General features: G+C 39.4%; 1 protein-coding gene across 1 annotated transcript; it reads right to left on the minus strand.

The window, feature by feature from the left end:
• Nucleotides 1-340: 340 nt before the first annotated feature.
• Nucleotides 341-847, minus strand: LOC149169212 (uncharacterized). Its single transcript, XM_089425114.1, has one exon. It carries the CDS (start codon nt 845-847, stop codon nt 341-343), a length of 507 nt encoding a protein of 168 aa, XP_089281240.1.
• Between the last annotated feature and the right edge of the window lie 16,285 nt (nt 848-17,132).

Genomic DNA, 17,132 nt, shown 5'->3' on the forward strand with positions numbered 1-17,132 from the left:
TGGCTTTTTTAACCTCTTCCTCTGTTATTTCTCTATTCATCCTTTCATTTTCTTCAGCCGTAATTTTCCTTGGAAGGTGTTGGAGAAAGGTCGTGTAGTCCCGAGCGTCTCCATTTTCAGTGAGGAGGTTCTTGAAGTGATGGAAGGCTGCCTCTTTGATAGAGTCCTGGTCGTCATGCCTGCTGCCTTGACTGTCAGTGATAGAGGTCACAATGTTTCTTGACTTTTTTACGGTGGCCTGCTTGTGAAAGTATGCTGTATTTTTGTCCCCTTCTTTTAACCATGTTTCTCGCGACTTAAGCCTCCATTTGACTTCTTCTGCTCTCTTGATTTGAGTGAGCTATTCCTGCATTTCCCATTCCTTGTCTTTGAGCTGATTAGTAAATCCTTGCTCTTCTATTTTTTTTTGTATCTCTTCCAAGCTCTGCTGCAATTTTCCTTTGATTTTTTCTGGTTCTTGGTAGCTAGTTTTTGCCCAATCCTTAAGGGCTTTCCTTATGTTTCGAATTTTAGTTTCCCAAATATAATTTGGGGATCCTTCAACATGTTTCTTCCATGTTTCTGCTATAATAGATTCAGCCTCGATGCTATCCTTCCATAGAGGATTGTATCTGAAAGGGATTGGTCCCAGGTTGGCATGTGGGTCCAACGTTAGGAGAATGGGGGAATGGTCTGAAGCTGTAGCGCTTAGAATTTTAGAATGTCCTGCAGCAAAATTTGAGAGAAGAGAAACATTAATCAAGATTCTGTCCAGCCTTTCCATAATGTTACCTGGTCCCAGACGTCTATTATTCCATGTGTATTTTCTGTTCTTTGGTTTAATGTCCAGCAATTCAACTTCCGCCATGATGGTTTCTAGCTGTCTTCTAAAAGGATCTGGGGTGAAGACTCCCCCCCTTTTCTCATTCGCGTGGAGAATTAAATTGAGATCTCCCGCAAGGATAAGATTTGTATTCTGTTCCTTATCTATTTCCTGCTTCAATTCATTCCAGCATTGTTCCTTTTCCCGAAAATGGTTAGGGACATAAATATTATAAATGATAATATCCCAGTTTTCTTCTTTGTTGACGAGGTTGGTCCTGATCCAGTTTGAGTTGATGACTGATGATGCACAATTTCAATACTGCTTTTTCCACATAGTGGTGATTCCTCCAGAGGCTCCTCTGGAGGCGCTACTGATCCCTATGAAGGATCTTTGCGAATCAATGATTGTCTGCATATCATTCTGATTTTGTTTGGTTTCCTGAAGCAAAACAATTTCAGGGCTTTCTGAATGAAGTAGATCTTTAAGGGCCGCTATTTTGGAGGGGTGCCCCAAACCCCGGCTATTCCAAGATAAAAGCTTCATCATAAGACACTCGATCGAGGAGGTGCTCGCCTCTCAAGTTCTTTGGCTGCTAAATCTTTCTCTTGGGAACCTATAATGAAGGAGTCCATAGGGGTTTGAGTCCCTAGAGCTATATCCTTTTGCGAACTTTCTTCCCGGTGCTGCTTAGCTGATTTTCTGCCTGGTCCAGATTTCTTGAAGATGTCACCGGATGCACCAAGATCTTTGGAGGAACTTCTGGTGGTTCTTATGGGCTGCATTCCGGGGGCTGTCTGAGCTGGATTCGAAGAGGTCAAGGGGGGCTCAATGCGGGTCAAAACTGGCTGTTCTGAGTGAGGGCCATCATTGGTCACTTTCGATTTATTTTTGGACAAGCTCCTATCAGCAGAGCGAGGAGGGGAAGCACAGAGGGGGGAGGAGGGGGAGGTTCCGGGGACTTTGGGAGAAGAGGGGGGGGATGGAGGTTCCTCTGATGCAAGTGAGCCAAAGGGATTGGAGGACGAAGGGAAGACAGGGGAGGGAGGATGGTTTCCGAGGAGAGGTTCTTTGGGATCGGGGGGAGAGTTGGACTTCTTTTTTTTCCTTACTAATTCCCATTCTTCCTCTTGAGTTTCAGACGTAGTATTGTTGTTTTCTGGCTTAGATTTAGGGCACCTATTCGCAAAATGACCATACTCGTGACATACCTTACACTTGAAGGGTAGTTGTTCGTAGTCCACCTGCTGAATGTGCGTCCACTGATCCACTCTGAGTTTGACTGCCTCTGGAAGACCTTTGCCCAAGTCTACCTCCACACAGATCCTGGCGCAAGCATACATATTTTCCTTTGGTTCAGATCTATCCACATATTTACCTATAGCGTTTCCTATTGCTCGAACAGTTTCATCAGCCCAGCAGTGAAGCGGCAGATGTGGAAGACGAACCCAAACAGGGACAGCATTAGGAACATCCATTTCAGGATCAAAGCTCGGGGTCCAACGATTGAGATAAAGACCTCTTGAATCCATAAAGTATGGTCCATTTCTGAATATAAGATTGCGATCATCTATTGATTCAAACAGGAACGTATAGAATCCTCTGCCGCAGAACCTTATGGCAATTTTTCCTTGTACCATGGCGTTCCAATTTCTTTCCACCCATCGTTGAACCGCTCGAGGGGAGGGCCAAAGGCCCGTGAACTGGCCAACCAAACCGCGATCAGCTAGGGCTACAGCAGATCTCCTTGGAAGAGAGAGAGGAAGTGGAATTTCCGGGATTTCATCGAGCTTTTTGATAAATTTAGAGGCAGAAGGTCGAATCCGCTCAACATTATCTTCAGGGATTAGAGAAGCGAAGGCTTTCTCAAAGTCGGGCTGGGATGGGCCAAGAGGATCCATCGAAGAGGGTTGCAGGCAAACTCGAGAAGGAAGGGGCAGGAGGCCCAGAAAGCAGGCCGCTACGTGGGGCTGCCCACAGGCCGAGCCAAACGCAAAGATCGGGCAGGAGGCCCAGGGAGGCTAGGGGCGCGGCCGAGGAGATCAGGGGGGCCAGCAAGCCCGGCAGCAGGGCTGCCAAGGCTCGACGGGGACGAGCAGGGTTTCAGAGGCGGGGGCAGGGCGCCATCACCAGCACGCGATTCCGTGACATACATGGATGTCCAGATTGTTTTTCAACAAAGGCTTTGAAGGCCAAAAAAGTGTTAAATACTTCGCTCTTGAGTTTTAAGAAGTATACCCAAGTGCGTCTGGAGAAATCATCAATGAAGGTTAAGAAGTACTTGCAACCAGAGAATGAAGCAACAGGAAGAGGACCACATAAATCACTGTGCACAAGCTGTAAAGGGGCTGAGGCGTGCCAAGAGGCACGTTTGTCAAAACTGTCCCGATGATGTTTTCCGAGTACACATCCGGAACAAACACCATCTCTGCAAGATATCATAGGAAGGCCTGTCACCATATTTTCTTTACATAGATGCTGAAGGGAGCGATAGTTTAAGTGACCAAATCGCTCATGCCAAAGTTTGCTCACTTCATCATTATGAGCAACAAATGCTGAGGGAAGATTTGATGACCCAAAGTTGTGAAACTTATACAACCTTGTGGAATCATCAGCAAGACCAGTAGCTAGAATCTGTTTAGGATCTTTTAGATCCTTGATTACAACATCATGAGGTGAAAATTCAACAATTTTGCCTTCACCTGAATGAGTTATCTGATAGACAGATAGAAGGTTGGAGGATAAGGTTGGAACACATAATACATCATTAAACTGACCATTGTCTAGATGAACAGTTCCAGTCCCTACAACACTAAGAGATCTATCATCACCAACATATATATTTTTGGTGTTACAATCTTTTAAAGAAGAAAACATGGCTTGGTTTTTGGCCATGTGATAAGAGGCTCCAGAATCAATGAGCCACTCATGAGAATGAGAAGAAGAAGAAGATACATTTAAAGCATAACCAGACTGAGATGATTGACAACGACATGCAGAAAGTGCCATTCCGGAAGTTGAAGTTGAAGTAGGCTCCACATGGATGTTATGTTTCTTCATTGCGGCTTCCAAGGCTTCCATCTTCTTAAAGCATTTAGATTCTAAGTGGCCATCTCGATTACAAAAGTTACAATGTCTGTCAGTCCTCTTCCATTTGTTTTTATTGGTCTTGTCATTTTGCTGAAATGATCTTTCATCTTGAGGCTGAGTTGGTTTAGGACCATTCCTTTGAGGATAAGACTTCTTAGGATTCTTTGAATTTGGTTGCTGCTGGGCGGCTAACGCTTTCGAGGAAGAGTTTCCAAGATTAAGAAGACCAAGGTGTAAGAGTTTTTCTTGTTCTCTTATTAAGGAATCACAAAAGGAGTCAAAGGAAGGGGGTTTGTAGTCTTTGCCTTGACAAATGAAAGCTTCCCTTGTAGAATGGAAAGTGGAAACAAATACAGAGTAGGCTGGTCCCAACTTAGTAAGGATGGAATAAATAAGGTTACCATCTTCTTTCTTAACTTTAACACCTTCCAAGAGATATCTAAGGGTCTTGAATTTGGACAAGAAATCTTCAATGCAAGAAAAATTATTAGGATCCAAAGTAAGCAACTCATTCTCAAGTTGATGGGCTCTAATTTCATTTTTAATCCCAAAAACTTTAGCAAGTTTTTCTAATGCTTCATGAGGAGTTTCAATTTCTGCAATGTGGAATCTAAGATCAGGAGAAACAGACATTCCTATCAAACCACGTGCTTGATCTTGTCTATTTTCCCATTTTTCGGCCTTGTCTTCATCTTTGGGTTTCTTCTCTTGGTCTGTGGCTATTCTGAAGAGACCTTTACTTCTAAGTAAATCTCCCATGTAGGCTACCCATTGGAAGTAGTTAGTGCTGTCAAGAATGACTTGGCATGGACTTTCCATTTTTTGAAAAAAACCTGAAGCTGAAGATGCTGAAAGTAAGTGGTCCAATGGATAGATCTCGAAAAAATAGGCGGTTTTAAAAAAAACGGCTCTGAAAAAGGCTTCCGGATGAAGAAGTTATGGCTTTTTGAAAAAAAATTGTTGACGTTGCCGGCAAAGTGCGCGAATGTGCGGGAATGAAAAAATCCGCCCCCACAAAATGGAGACTTGAACCCAAGACCTCTACTCTCTTAAAAAGTCTTTGAACCAATTGATCTATACAAAATATTTGAGAGAGAGAGAGAGAGAGAGGGGGGGGGGGGGGGGGGGCCTCGATTTGCGTGCTTGCCTTGGGAAGGCTCTTTTCCCCTACAAAACACAAAACACAAAACCCAACACGAATATGCAAAGAAAAACGAACCTTACGGCTCAAAGTTAGCTTTAGCCAAAAAACTAGAATTTTAAAAAAAAAATCTCAAAGTTAGCTTTTAACCGAAAAACTAAATATTTTTCTCAATGTTTCTGATTTTCCAAGATCACACTAAGGTGCAGGGAAAAGAGCATACGCATGAGAAAAATCCTTTCTTTCTGTTTCTGATTTGCCCAGATCGCACAGAGTCGCAGGGCAAAGAGCATACGCAGAAATGAAAGGTATAGATCCGGGAAAAAAAAAAAGGCTAAATAAACTGAAACCGAAATAAGCAAAGAGAAAATGACAGTAAACTGCAAAAAAAAAACACTGTATACCTCCCGATCTGAAAAATGACGCAGCTAGGGCTACCGGAAACCTTTTCGCGTGAAACGAAAGGGGTTCCTCACTGAAACAGATGCTCCGAACGCAACAGAGCAGTCCTCTCGGCCCGAAAGCAGTCAGAAACAGCAGATCTAGGAAACGACAGCCGCATGCAGTTCTACCGGCTTCAGATTTGGATCACCAACGGACGCGGCCCTCAAATAGCTCTGATACCATGTAGGAATTTACAGGGTAAGTTCCTCAGAAAGAATACCAAAAGGACACCGCTCACAACCAGATCTCAAATCAATACACCAGTATTTTTGACGTGGTTAAAACCCTCAGAGTGCAAGGAGGGAAACAGTCCACGGCCTGTCCCAACGTGGGTACAGACAATTTATTAATCAAAGAATGAAAATTTACATAAGCTTCTCTCATGCACGGATTACCCGAACAATGACCCTCCATGCGCTTTAAATAGAACTCATGGACCAATCGGGTGTCAAGCCACGGATCAAGTGTCGATAATACCGAGGTGAGAGTGAACCGTCGGATCACTACATATCGTGACCGTCCGATTGTAAGTTACAATATGTACAACGGTAAAGAAAGACACTTTACCTAACTCTATACCTAACTCTAAACTAGACCAAGTTGATCTTAACTATATCCTATGTGTCGGAATATCCTAACCACAATCCGAAGCATATATTTGGACATCCTGGCCCCGTAAATCCATGATGACCCCTCCAAAATCTGCATCCCTAGGGTTACCTTTGGATGCCCCATTATATTTTAGCTTGAGAAAACCCTCAAGGGTCATGAGAAGCGAGAAGGAGATTGGCTAAGAGGCAAATTTAAGTTCCAATATGAAGGTGCAAGCATTTGCTGGGATAAGTTGAGAGTAGACAATAATCGCGCTTCTTGCGGGTTGACCTTCCAATCATCAGAATGCCATTTCTCTACTAGTATAGATTCTCTTACATTTTGGAGTATTCCTTTCCAGATTTCCAAGTGTGACAGTTTCTAGTCCTTGAAAATCCTTATGTTCCTTTCCTTCCATATTGCCGATAAAATAAAGCCGAGAGATAGACACTAGGCTCAATTTACCATCATATTGGAAGAGATTTTTTTCCTCCAACTCCCAAATGGTGGATTGGATACTGGTATTATCCCGGTCTAGATGACCAAAAAGAGTATTTATATTCTGCCAGAGTCGGGCTACAAAGGGGCATATATTTAGGAGATGCTCTATGGTTTCAGTCTGAGAGGCACACATATTGTAAATAATTCGTCCCAGGTGAGAATCCTTCCACTGCACACTAGCCACAGGAAATACATTACTTTCGGCCAAAATTGTCCCATCCATATTTTCCTCTAGAGCGGATTGTACTGATCTGGATGCTCCTCTGATTCCAGTTGGTAAGCTTCTTTTATGGTGAACATACCTTTAGTTTTATAGCCCCACCTGAGAATGTCCTATCCTTCTAACGATGCAATTCTTCTAGTGTGAAACTCAGAATCAAACACATCCCATTGATTTGAGTCAGGAGGGTTGTTCCAGTCTTGTTTCGTTTTCCACTGTCTCCATTGATTCCTGGGGTCAGGTCCCAAAACTGATTAACCATCAAGTTGTGGGGTTTATTAGTGAAAAGGAAGATCTTCGCAAAATCTTGGCGACTCAATAGTTTTTCCCATTGTTGCCATGAATCTGGCCAGAATAGAGCACTCCTCCCATCTCTGATTTCCTAGAATGTATGGTTGCAAATTAACTCTTTATTATCAGAAGCTAAGTTCCAAATTGATGATCCTCTTGGAGTTCCCTGCATTCTCAGTCTTTCCTCTGTAGTTGAAGGCATGTTATATTTTTGGCCCCAAATGACCTTCCAGAGATCAGTTACACCTTGAATCCATCGCCACCAGAGTTCCCCCCCCCCCCCCCATCACTTGGTTTAGTAGAAAGGGATCCTGAAGACCTAACCCCCTTGCCATTTTAGGTTTAGTCAACTGATTGCATGAAAGGAGTGCCCATTTTTTAGCTTCCTGAGTCCCTTGGCATAGGAAGTTTTTGAAGATAGTTGTCATATCAGAGCAAGTAGTTTTAGGAGTAGCTAGACCCGAGAGTTGATATATTGGGATCGATTGTAGCACAACCTTCATTAAAACCACCCTCCCAACAATGTTTAGGGATCAAAAAGACCAGTTTTGAAGCCGAGATTGGATTCGCTCAAGGATGGTTTTCCAACAGGAAGTCCTAAGAAAGTTAGTCACTAGGGGAATTCCCAGGTATTTGGATAGAAGGGAGCCAATGTGAAATCCCAAAATCCTGGCCATGAAAGATTGGGAAGGAATCAGGGTGTTGAAGAAAAAGATATTGGATTTCTCATTACTGATCCGAGTACCAGAATCTTGCATAAAGTCTTGCAGTATGGCTTTTAGAGCCCTGGATTCCTGAAGGGAGACTTGACATAATAACATTATATCATCCACAAATTATTGGTGGGATAAGGGAAGATCATTGCCCCATAGATGAGTTCCTTTAAAATGGCCAACTTGAATAACTGATTTTATATATCTTCTCAGCCCTTCCGTAGCCAGAATGAAGAGGAAGGGTGAAATAGGGTCACCTTAACGGAGGCCTCTGGATGCATTGAAGGTGTGGGAGGGAGAGCCATTAATGAGGATTGATAATATTGGGGAGGAAATGAGAGAAGAAATCCATTGGATCCATCACTGGTCAAATCTAAAGGCTTTCACTATGTTCATAAAAAAGGACCAACTCAGGCGATCATAGGCTTTGGATAAGTCTAATTTTATCATCATACCCTTTGATTTAAGGCTCTTGAGAGAGTGAATTGCCTCCTGGGTAGTGACAATTCCATCCATAATTTGGCGGCCTTGGACAAAACCGGTTTGCTCAGGAGAAACCAGGGCAGGAAGAAAGGGTTTAAGACGATTGACCATAATGGTGGAGATAATTTTATATATGATATTACATAGAGAAATATGTATGAATCCATGAGGGTGTTCAGAATGAGTTGTTTTTGGAATAAGGGCTATAAAAGTAGAGTTCATAGAGGGATGTACCTTCTGAGATAGCCGAGATTCTTCAACCACTTCCAAGATATCCTTACCCAAAATAGGCCAAGCAACTCGAAAGAATTTTGTATTGAAGCCATCAGGTCCCGGGGCTCAAATCTATACCACTTATCAATAAAGTTTTCATCTTTAAATGTTAGTATTGAAGTGGTAAAGGCTCAAATATTTATCTATTTTTGCAGATTTTCTTATAAGGCATGTATAGTGTACTTTTCTTTTTCAAAAATTCAACTTTAGTTTTCCTTTTCATAAATTAAAAATTAAAATAAATCTAAATCCATATATATGCTCTCTTCATGTACATGATACATCTATTATTATAACTAAGCAAAGTTCCTTGGTAATGATATGTTTGTTCATGCATGCAACATTGAGTAAGATATAAATATAAAAGTAACTTAACTTGCAAACTTGATAACTTGTAAATGAAACAAATAAATCCATTCTAACTACATTCATCAAAACTAATGTAACATTGATAGAATATAACATCAAATCCACATCATGAATTTAAAAGTCAATGAAGACATTGTCATACACACAAGTTCAAATTCATGTATTTGTATTCCAAATTTGTCTAGCTATACATTTTTCTTTTCTACAAAATGGAACTTCATTCCCAACATAGATAATGGAAGTTCATGCCCATGAATGACATTATGGAAAAGCGGCCTCATGACTGATCTAGAAATTGGGTGTATAAGTCACCATCGCCACTCTTGGCACTCCCAAGTGCATTTCCAAATTGGTATTGCTGCAAAAATTCAATAACCAATTAGTTGTAAAATCCAAAATGCATATAACCAATTTCGTTAATTAATGATAAGTTTTTGATCAACTACTCATTCTCCCCATGAAGATCTAAGGCAATGGAGAAGACTGCCCTTCCTAGGTAGATGGTGGAGCACTTGGTGATGGATATAGGCATGGTTCAGGGGTGATTGATAAAGGCATGGTGGAAGAAAAATAGGAAAAAGTTAGTGGGTTTGGGCGATGATACATCCCCATCAGTTGTACGATAGTGGGAATAACCCTAGGGCGAGGGATCACCCTAGGCGGGGAAATTGGAATGTTAAGGGTGGATGATTGGAACAATGAGAAGGGTGGATGGTTAAAGGGTAGGGATGGGAATTGGGAAGGTTTTGGGGAGGTGGTTATAGGCATGGGAGAATTTATGAAGGAAAAAGGTGGTGGGTGTGGCCAACAATACATCCCCATTGGTTGTACAATAGGGGGAAGCACCCTTGGGGAGGAGATTTGGATGGTATTGATTGGAGAAGTGTTCCCAATGATATAGTTTCTTTCACCGACATGCTCATTAAATAATTGGAGTCGACAAGTTGTCCCGCCAACTGTAACAACAAAAAAAGTTCATATAGTTATGCCTATGCATTGCAAATGATAGTATATCATATTTCACATGAAAAAATGCATAACATCATATTTCCATACCATTTTTGTGTATAATAGAATGTTGCACTAACTCAGGCATGTGGTCCACATTTCTTTGTTGTTGAGAAGATAACTCCAGTTGTTCATTCATGCTCTCTTTTTTTGCACGAACTCATCCAACCCTTTCAAATTGTAGTTTAGCTTTCCCTGCTTTTGACTTGCGACCACAACGCCTTTTCTTATTGACTGGGCTCAAGAAACTATGCTTTCTCTGGGTAGTGATCTTGGATGGAGTTATAGTATTGAAAAACATTCTGTTGTATCCTTGACATGCTTTGCTACCAAGTTGTTTAATGCATATCCTGTTCCAAATTTGTAGGTATTATGGATCTCAATTTCTCATGAGTTGATGAGTTAACACGTTTCATCTCATCATCTTCAAATAATGCACTATCTAGTCGTACATGATTTGATTCAACATTATATGAGAAATTATCTAAATCATCAATGCTTGTTTCATTATGATAATTTAGATTGGGAGGAGAATCAAAGCATGGTAGAAGCTCTATTTGGATTTTTGGGCCCAATATAGGTGATTCATTCAAATCAAATAAAATTCTATGAATTTCTATAGTAGGATTAGTGACATTAGGCAATACATTTTCACCCAAACTAATGTTACTCGCCAGCATCTCAACTTTCAATACATGTTTATAGACATTTCCATTTAGGGCCCACTTGCAATTACAGAAGTGTAGATTGGAATCTTTATATATGACATTGTACCAAATATCACGAGTATTCTTATTTTGGCTACGAACCCAATAATTTTTGTTACTCTTTTCATCAGGCACACAATCTTCATTTGGGATTTGGTTAGCTCTACACTTGGATGAATTCAACTATTCCTCAATTTTTCTGGGTCATATAAAACCAGCTTCTTTTAAACGTTGCATATGATTGTAATATAATAGAGTCAGTATTAACCGTCATAGCCATCTTAGAGAAATAGTAATGAAGAGTCTTAAGTTTCTTGTTTAGTTCCTAATGGCTTCTAGCAAGAAGAACGATATCATCGGCGTAGAGGAGAAGAGTGATGGTAATACTAGCAAGCTCAGTTCCTTTGCACCCCTCGATTTCCAAACACTCCTCTAACCTATCGATGTAAATAAAAAAAGGGTAGGGAAAGGGGGCACCCTTGCTTAACCTCGATATTTCATTTAATATCTTTATACCACCCTTCGATGATTTTAATATTGGCAACAACCGTCTCGTAGAGGCGAATCATAGCAATCTTCAACTTAGGAGGAATAATTATGATCTCATCAAGTCTTTTCCAAATCTTATATTGAGGAACATTGTTGAAGGATTTTCTAAAGTCCACAAAGTAACAAAATATATCGTCTTTACTATTGCAACATTCCTCGGCAATGATCCTGAGTGATGAGGTGGTCTATAGTCGAGTGGTATCTCCTAAACCCAGCTTTCCCTTTAGCTCTTTTACTGTTCCTTTCAAGCCAATGGCTAATTTTCTTTTCCAAAATGAGACCATAAATCTAAGCTAAGATGTGGCTAATCATAATGGTCATGTAATTAGCAGGAAAGGTTTTGTCCCCATTTTTAAAGATAGGCACAATAAGGCTTTATGTCCAAGGTTTAGGGAAGCCATGCTTTACAACCAAATTGAGAAGCTTGTGGAGATGAGGAATGAGGATAGATCTTACAAAATTTAAGATCTTAGCTTGGTATCCTTAAATGTCTTTAGCTTCCCCCTAGCAAGATTATTAATCCCAGACTCAACGTCCTCAAGAGAAAAGATATCTTCCTTAATAGGAGTGATAACGATGTTTCCCATGGTGTTCGGGGAGTCATACAACGTCTTAAGATAGATGTCCCACTTTTCTTGAGTCCTCAAGAGAAAAGATATCTTCCTTAATAGGAGGGCTAACGATGTTGCCCATGGTGTCTGGGGAGTCATACAATGTCTTAAGAAATATGTCCCACTTTTCTAAGGGGATCAAATGATTATCTTTAGATTTACGAACAAGCACCATCCACCAAATTTTTTTGGGTGCAACTTTAGAAAGGTGAATAAGATGCTCTTGTCTCTTATTAATATATGACTGCTTCTTCTCTTTAATGAGGGCTTTGTATATACTAATATTTCAAAGCTTTACAGTTTCGTTAGGAGCGTCGTGAACATGTGGCTCCCAATGAACTATCAAGAGGGCTAATCTAGCCCTAGCCGACCTGCTCTCCTTGACAAATTAACCCACAACCACATATAAAAATTCACAACTCCATTTTGATACGTCCTTTTTAAGTGCTTGAAGTGGCCCCTAGCTCCTCTATGGCTGCCCCTTCATCTCCCTGTGTCAAACCATGGTTTCTCTTAGTGGTTTCACACCCACAAGCTTGGATACAAAGCCCACAGACTTGGGTTCTTTATCCACAAGGCACTTTTGTGTGCTAGTTCTTCCAAAACCCACTATCCTAGGGTTTGGAGTACCTCTCAAGCTACAAATATCAACACTTCCTCTTAGCAAGGAGGTACCTCCAACACTAGGAAGTCTCCATCAACATCATCACCGACGACACTAGCCCATATGGCATCCTTTGTAGAATTAACCTTGTAATATCAATAGTTCCTTTGCATCATCTCATCTTAACCTGAAGACCTAAACACTTCCATAGGGCTACTCCCTCTAAAGCGAGACTCCCTCTGAGTTTACATGGTCTCCAATGACTTAATCTACTACTGACCTCTTGTCCTACAAGGCCAGTCTAAGTTGCGGTGGAACATGTTCCATCATCAACCCAACTCAATCCTACTAGCACTCATCCTCCTGGATCAAACACCACCTGTGCACACCCTCCACTCTCAGATATGCAACATCACGATCTAATGAAGAAACTAGTCTATCAATCTCCATTCCATCACATGAATCAATCTCGATCAAACCAATATCATCCATGTCAAATAAATCCTCGAGCTTTCCCAAAAATCCATGGAAAGTCAGAGGAAGTTCATGATCAACCACCTACCCTACAAAAAATTGTTTTTCACCAGGTTCTCCACTAATCCACCAAAACTCCCAGTCAATCTCACTTCCATGCTATTCAAGACCACATCTCCATGACTTCATTTGAACCCTTTGCTCCATGCTTTAGATAATCTAGCTCCCTTTGAGCTGCTTCACAATGCACACTCTAATTCGCTGGCCCTTTAAAGTCACTCTGATACTATGTTATTTTTACGTGATACTAGAGTCTAGGATAGAATCTTAAATCATTGATGTTACCAATCCAAGTATCACAACAAGGCTACTTTGCATAGTATAATAATATACAATAGTAAATCAACACATGGACAAATATAGACAACTTTTTACAAATTTTTACAATCCAACTTTGTTATATTAACAAACTAATAATACAATAGTCTATGGTTCATGTGCCAGTGATAATTGCCCTCATACATCCACTGATATAAGAAAACAACAACTAGGGCTTGGTGTCAGTCCTTTGACAACCAATCTACCCTTACAAAGTACTCTGACTGTCTAGCTAATGTACAACTCCTCACAACTCCCTTAGTCATACCTTGTACACATATGCTTAGTCCTTTAAATCCCGATCTGCAACAACTCTAATCTACCTCTATCAATGAACCAACTCCATTAGGTCAATGAAATCAGCTCCAAATGCTCTCTACTTGATTTTTAATCCTTCAATGCATCAACACATTGATACTCCTCTCGAGTTGTTCACAACTCCATTTGTGAACAACTCTCAACTTCTCACTACTGCTCCTAAGTTATTTTGGGAATTTCTTCCCACTAGTGCCTTTTTGTGTTGCCCGATGAAGACACACTTAGGGCTGGGGGACTTCCCTCTATCACTATCGAATGTCCTTCTCTAGAAATGAACTTAGGGCATGGAGAACTGACCAACTTTTGTTGTAGATGTCCTTCTCCACAAGACAAATCTAGGGCTACAAACTGCGCCTAGCTGATCAAATTTGTGATCTCTTCTTCTGCCACTTCTAATAATATCTTAGTCCTTCAAGAGACTTGTTCATTAGGGATTGAAGCAACCCTCTACAACCCTCCATAAGTTTATTTTTATGCTACTCCAATTATGCTTATTCTAGTAGCCACCTTAGTCGATCAAGGTGCTACTCTAGGCCACACTTGGTCCACTCTCACACTGCCCTCCAATAATCTATGAGCATCCAATACAAATGTCCAATCTAGACTCTGTCCTCTAGTAACAAATCATCCTTAAACACATCATCAATACATACCTTAGGGTTGGTGTCTCTCTGCTATAGCCTCTGCTCCTATTTAGGGCTTCCAACAAACTATTATCCCTCTCCAAAATGCTCTAACAACCTCCTAAATACTGTGAACTTTCTCCCTTGTGCTATTTCTGCCATATTTTTCTATCTAAGGTCTTTCCATTCATCGTTTAGGCCTTTCGACCACCTTCTTACTGAGGTACAAGGCTATGACCCTCCTATCTAACTATTGTACAAGACTGCGACTCCTTTTAGAGATATGCCCACACACAAATATCATACCAATCTGCCAAAAATTACCTTGGATTGCACATAGAGTATCTCAACCCCTCAAAATAGGAAATGCCACCAAATCTATACACAAATAGACCCAAACTTGTCCCTCAAGTCTGTGCCTCCTCCACAGATCAAACACGACCCTCAACAGTCACTAGAGATCACCCACAGATCCTTTAATATTCACTAAAGTTTGCTTCTTAGATTTGTGGCCCAAAACAAATTTTCTTCTTGTGATAAGGTGTATATGGAGTAGTCTTATGTGTTGTTATATCACACTTCTTTTAGAACTCCTCAAATTCATTCCCAAATAATTCTCCATTGTTATCCATCCTCATTGCCTTTAGTTTCCTCTTTGTCTAATTATCCACAAGAGCCTTAAAGTTTTAAATTTGTCAAACACTTCAGATTTATTCCTGACAAAATAAATTTATGTATTTCTTGAGAATTCATCTATAAATGAGACATAATGCATATAGTTTCCTAGTGATTGAACCAACACATTTCCGAACACATCATTATGCATCCACTACAATATTTATTTTTTTGCCATACTACTAGAGGATAATATTACCTAATTATGTTTCTTGTATAGGAAATGCTCATATAAATCAAAATATAGAGAGTAATTATACATACATTCTACCATACCTTTACCATGTAGTGCTTGAAGGCCCTTCTTTCTGGTATGTCCCAGTTTTTTATTCCATAGCATAGTCTTATTTCTAAATACTATAGGGTTTTTTCCTTCTTCAGTTCCATTATGAGGAACAAAGGGATTGTTGCACCCATCACTAATAGTCCTTCTCAATATCTTACATAGAGTTCAAAGCTTAACTCCTCTTGGTAATACCGTTGCTCCTTGAACTATTCTATACATTTTATTTTCAAACATTGTTTTTACACCTACATCACTCATCTTGATTATTGAAATCAAATATATGGTCAATACTGTGATGTGTAGAACACCAAAGAGTGTTTTAATCCTTCCATCCATGAGATTCAATGTGAATTTTCCTCGTCTTATGGTTTTGGTTGTTGATAAATCTCCTAGGAAAATGTCATTTCCATCGTACCTTTCATATGCACAAACCACTCCTTGCGACGAGTCATATGAGAAGATTCAATTGAGTTAACCAACCATGCCTCAAGATCTACATGTGTGCATGAAAAGGGCAAGTACACATCCCCTACTTCATCTAAAGGTTTTTTCTTCTATAGAAGCAGTATCATAAGATCCTTTTCTTTATGTCTTCTTTTTTGCATCTCCAACATACCTTTACAAATTTTCCTGGAGATTATATCTTCCTCTAGATTTAGATCTCTTACTTGAGGAATTATTTTTGTTTCTATACTAATAAATCCCTACCAAATACTTAAGAAAAATTGATTAGAAAATATACCAAAAAAATAAAAAATAAAATAATGATTATTATTTTTTTTTGTTGGCTTAATCCACAGGGACTTTGAGCCTTTAATCTAGTAATTTATATAATACTTTTGAATAGAATGATCACTAATTAAGCTACACTGTGTGAGCTACACTATAAAATAGTTAAATTACGTCAATATTTTATATTTAAATATAATTATATATATTATTCATAAATATTAAATGATCACATCTATATGATAATTAGGTTGTTTAATATATATCCTTCATTATAATAAATTGATTTTTTTAAATAATATTTTAACATAGTTTTAATAAAGTTAAGAATATTTTTAACTAAAAATTATTAATAATTAGATTTTGTATTATTTATATTTTATGATAATTTAAGAAATATTTAATAAAATTTTATTATAAATTATAAATTAATTTAAAAATAAACGAAAAAAATGTCAACGGGTTTTGGATAGATGGTGATGACTGTGTTGTTAAGGTACTCCTAGATGTTTAAGACAATGATTCAATTCCCCACTCTATTCGAATGTTATTCTTGGATATGACCACGATATAGCCTCACCACTACCAAACTTTCAAAAAAAAATTAAACAATATAATACATTTTTTTTTTAATAATACAAGCCTTCAAGAAGAAATTTCCCATGTTGAATGTGACATTTCACATGAGAAAAAATGCATTACTAACTCTAAGGTGCTTGCCAAAGTAGCAAGACAAGTTCCAAACATAGGCCACTCTTGGGGTCACCTCAATCATTATAGTTATTCTTTACTAACACCTCAAGTTGTTGTTTAGCTATGTGTTGATGGATAGGAACACTTCCAAAGAAGAGATGCTTCTTTAATTGAATGAATTATAGGTGTTAGTGCACTCGATGGACCAAAGACTAGAGAAAATTGAAGGTTGCCTTGACTTGCCCCCTGCTCTAGATTGTTCTCCAAGAGATTATGGGGATCCTATCCATGTGGAAGCCTCAGGCTCTAGAAAATATTGAATGTTAACTATGTTCTCTGGTTATTTACTATCAAGTCCTAGTTACTTTGTTTTTTTGCTTGAGTATAACCCTAGAGGCCACTTATTTCAAACAAAGTTTTTGGTTTTTTGGTACACTATTACTAAAAATTTTGTGTGGCTCTTAAAGAAAATGAAATTTTATGCCTCGCCTAGTTTCCCTACTGGAAGACCAAGACATATTTCAATTTATTATAGTTATTAGAAATAATGAAAAAACTT

Source organism: Pinus tabuliformis, chromosome 4_2, assembly GCF_031772625.1.
Source record: "Pinus tabuliformis cultivar Carrire ecotype Pingquan chromosome 4_2, CPIR1, whole genome shotgun sequence".
NCBI lineage: Eukaryota > Viridiplantae > Streptophyta > Pinopsida > Pinales > Pinaceae > Pinus > Pinus tabuliformis.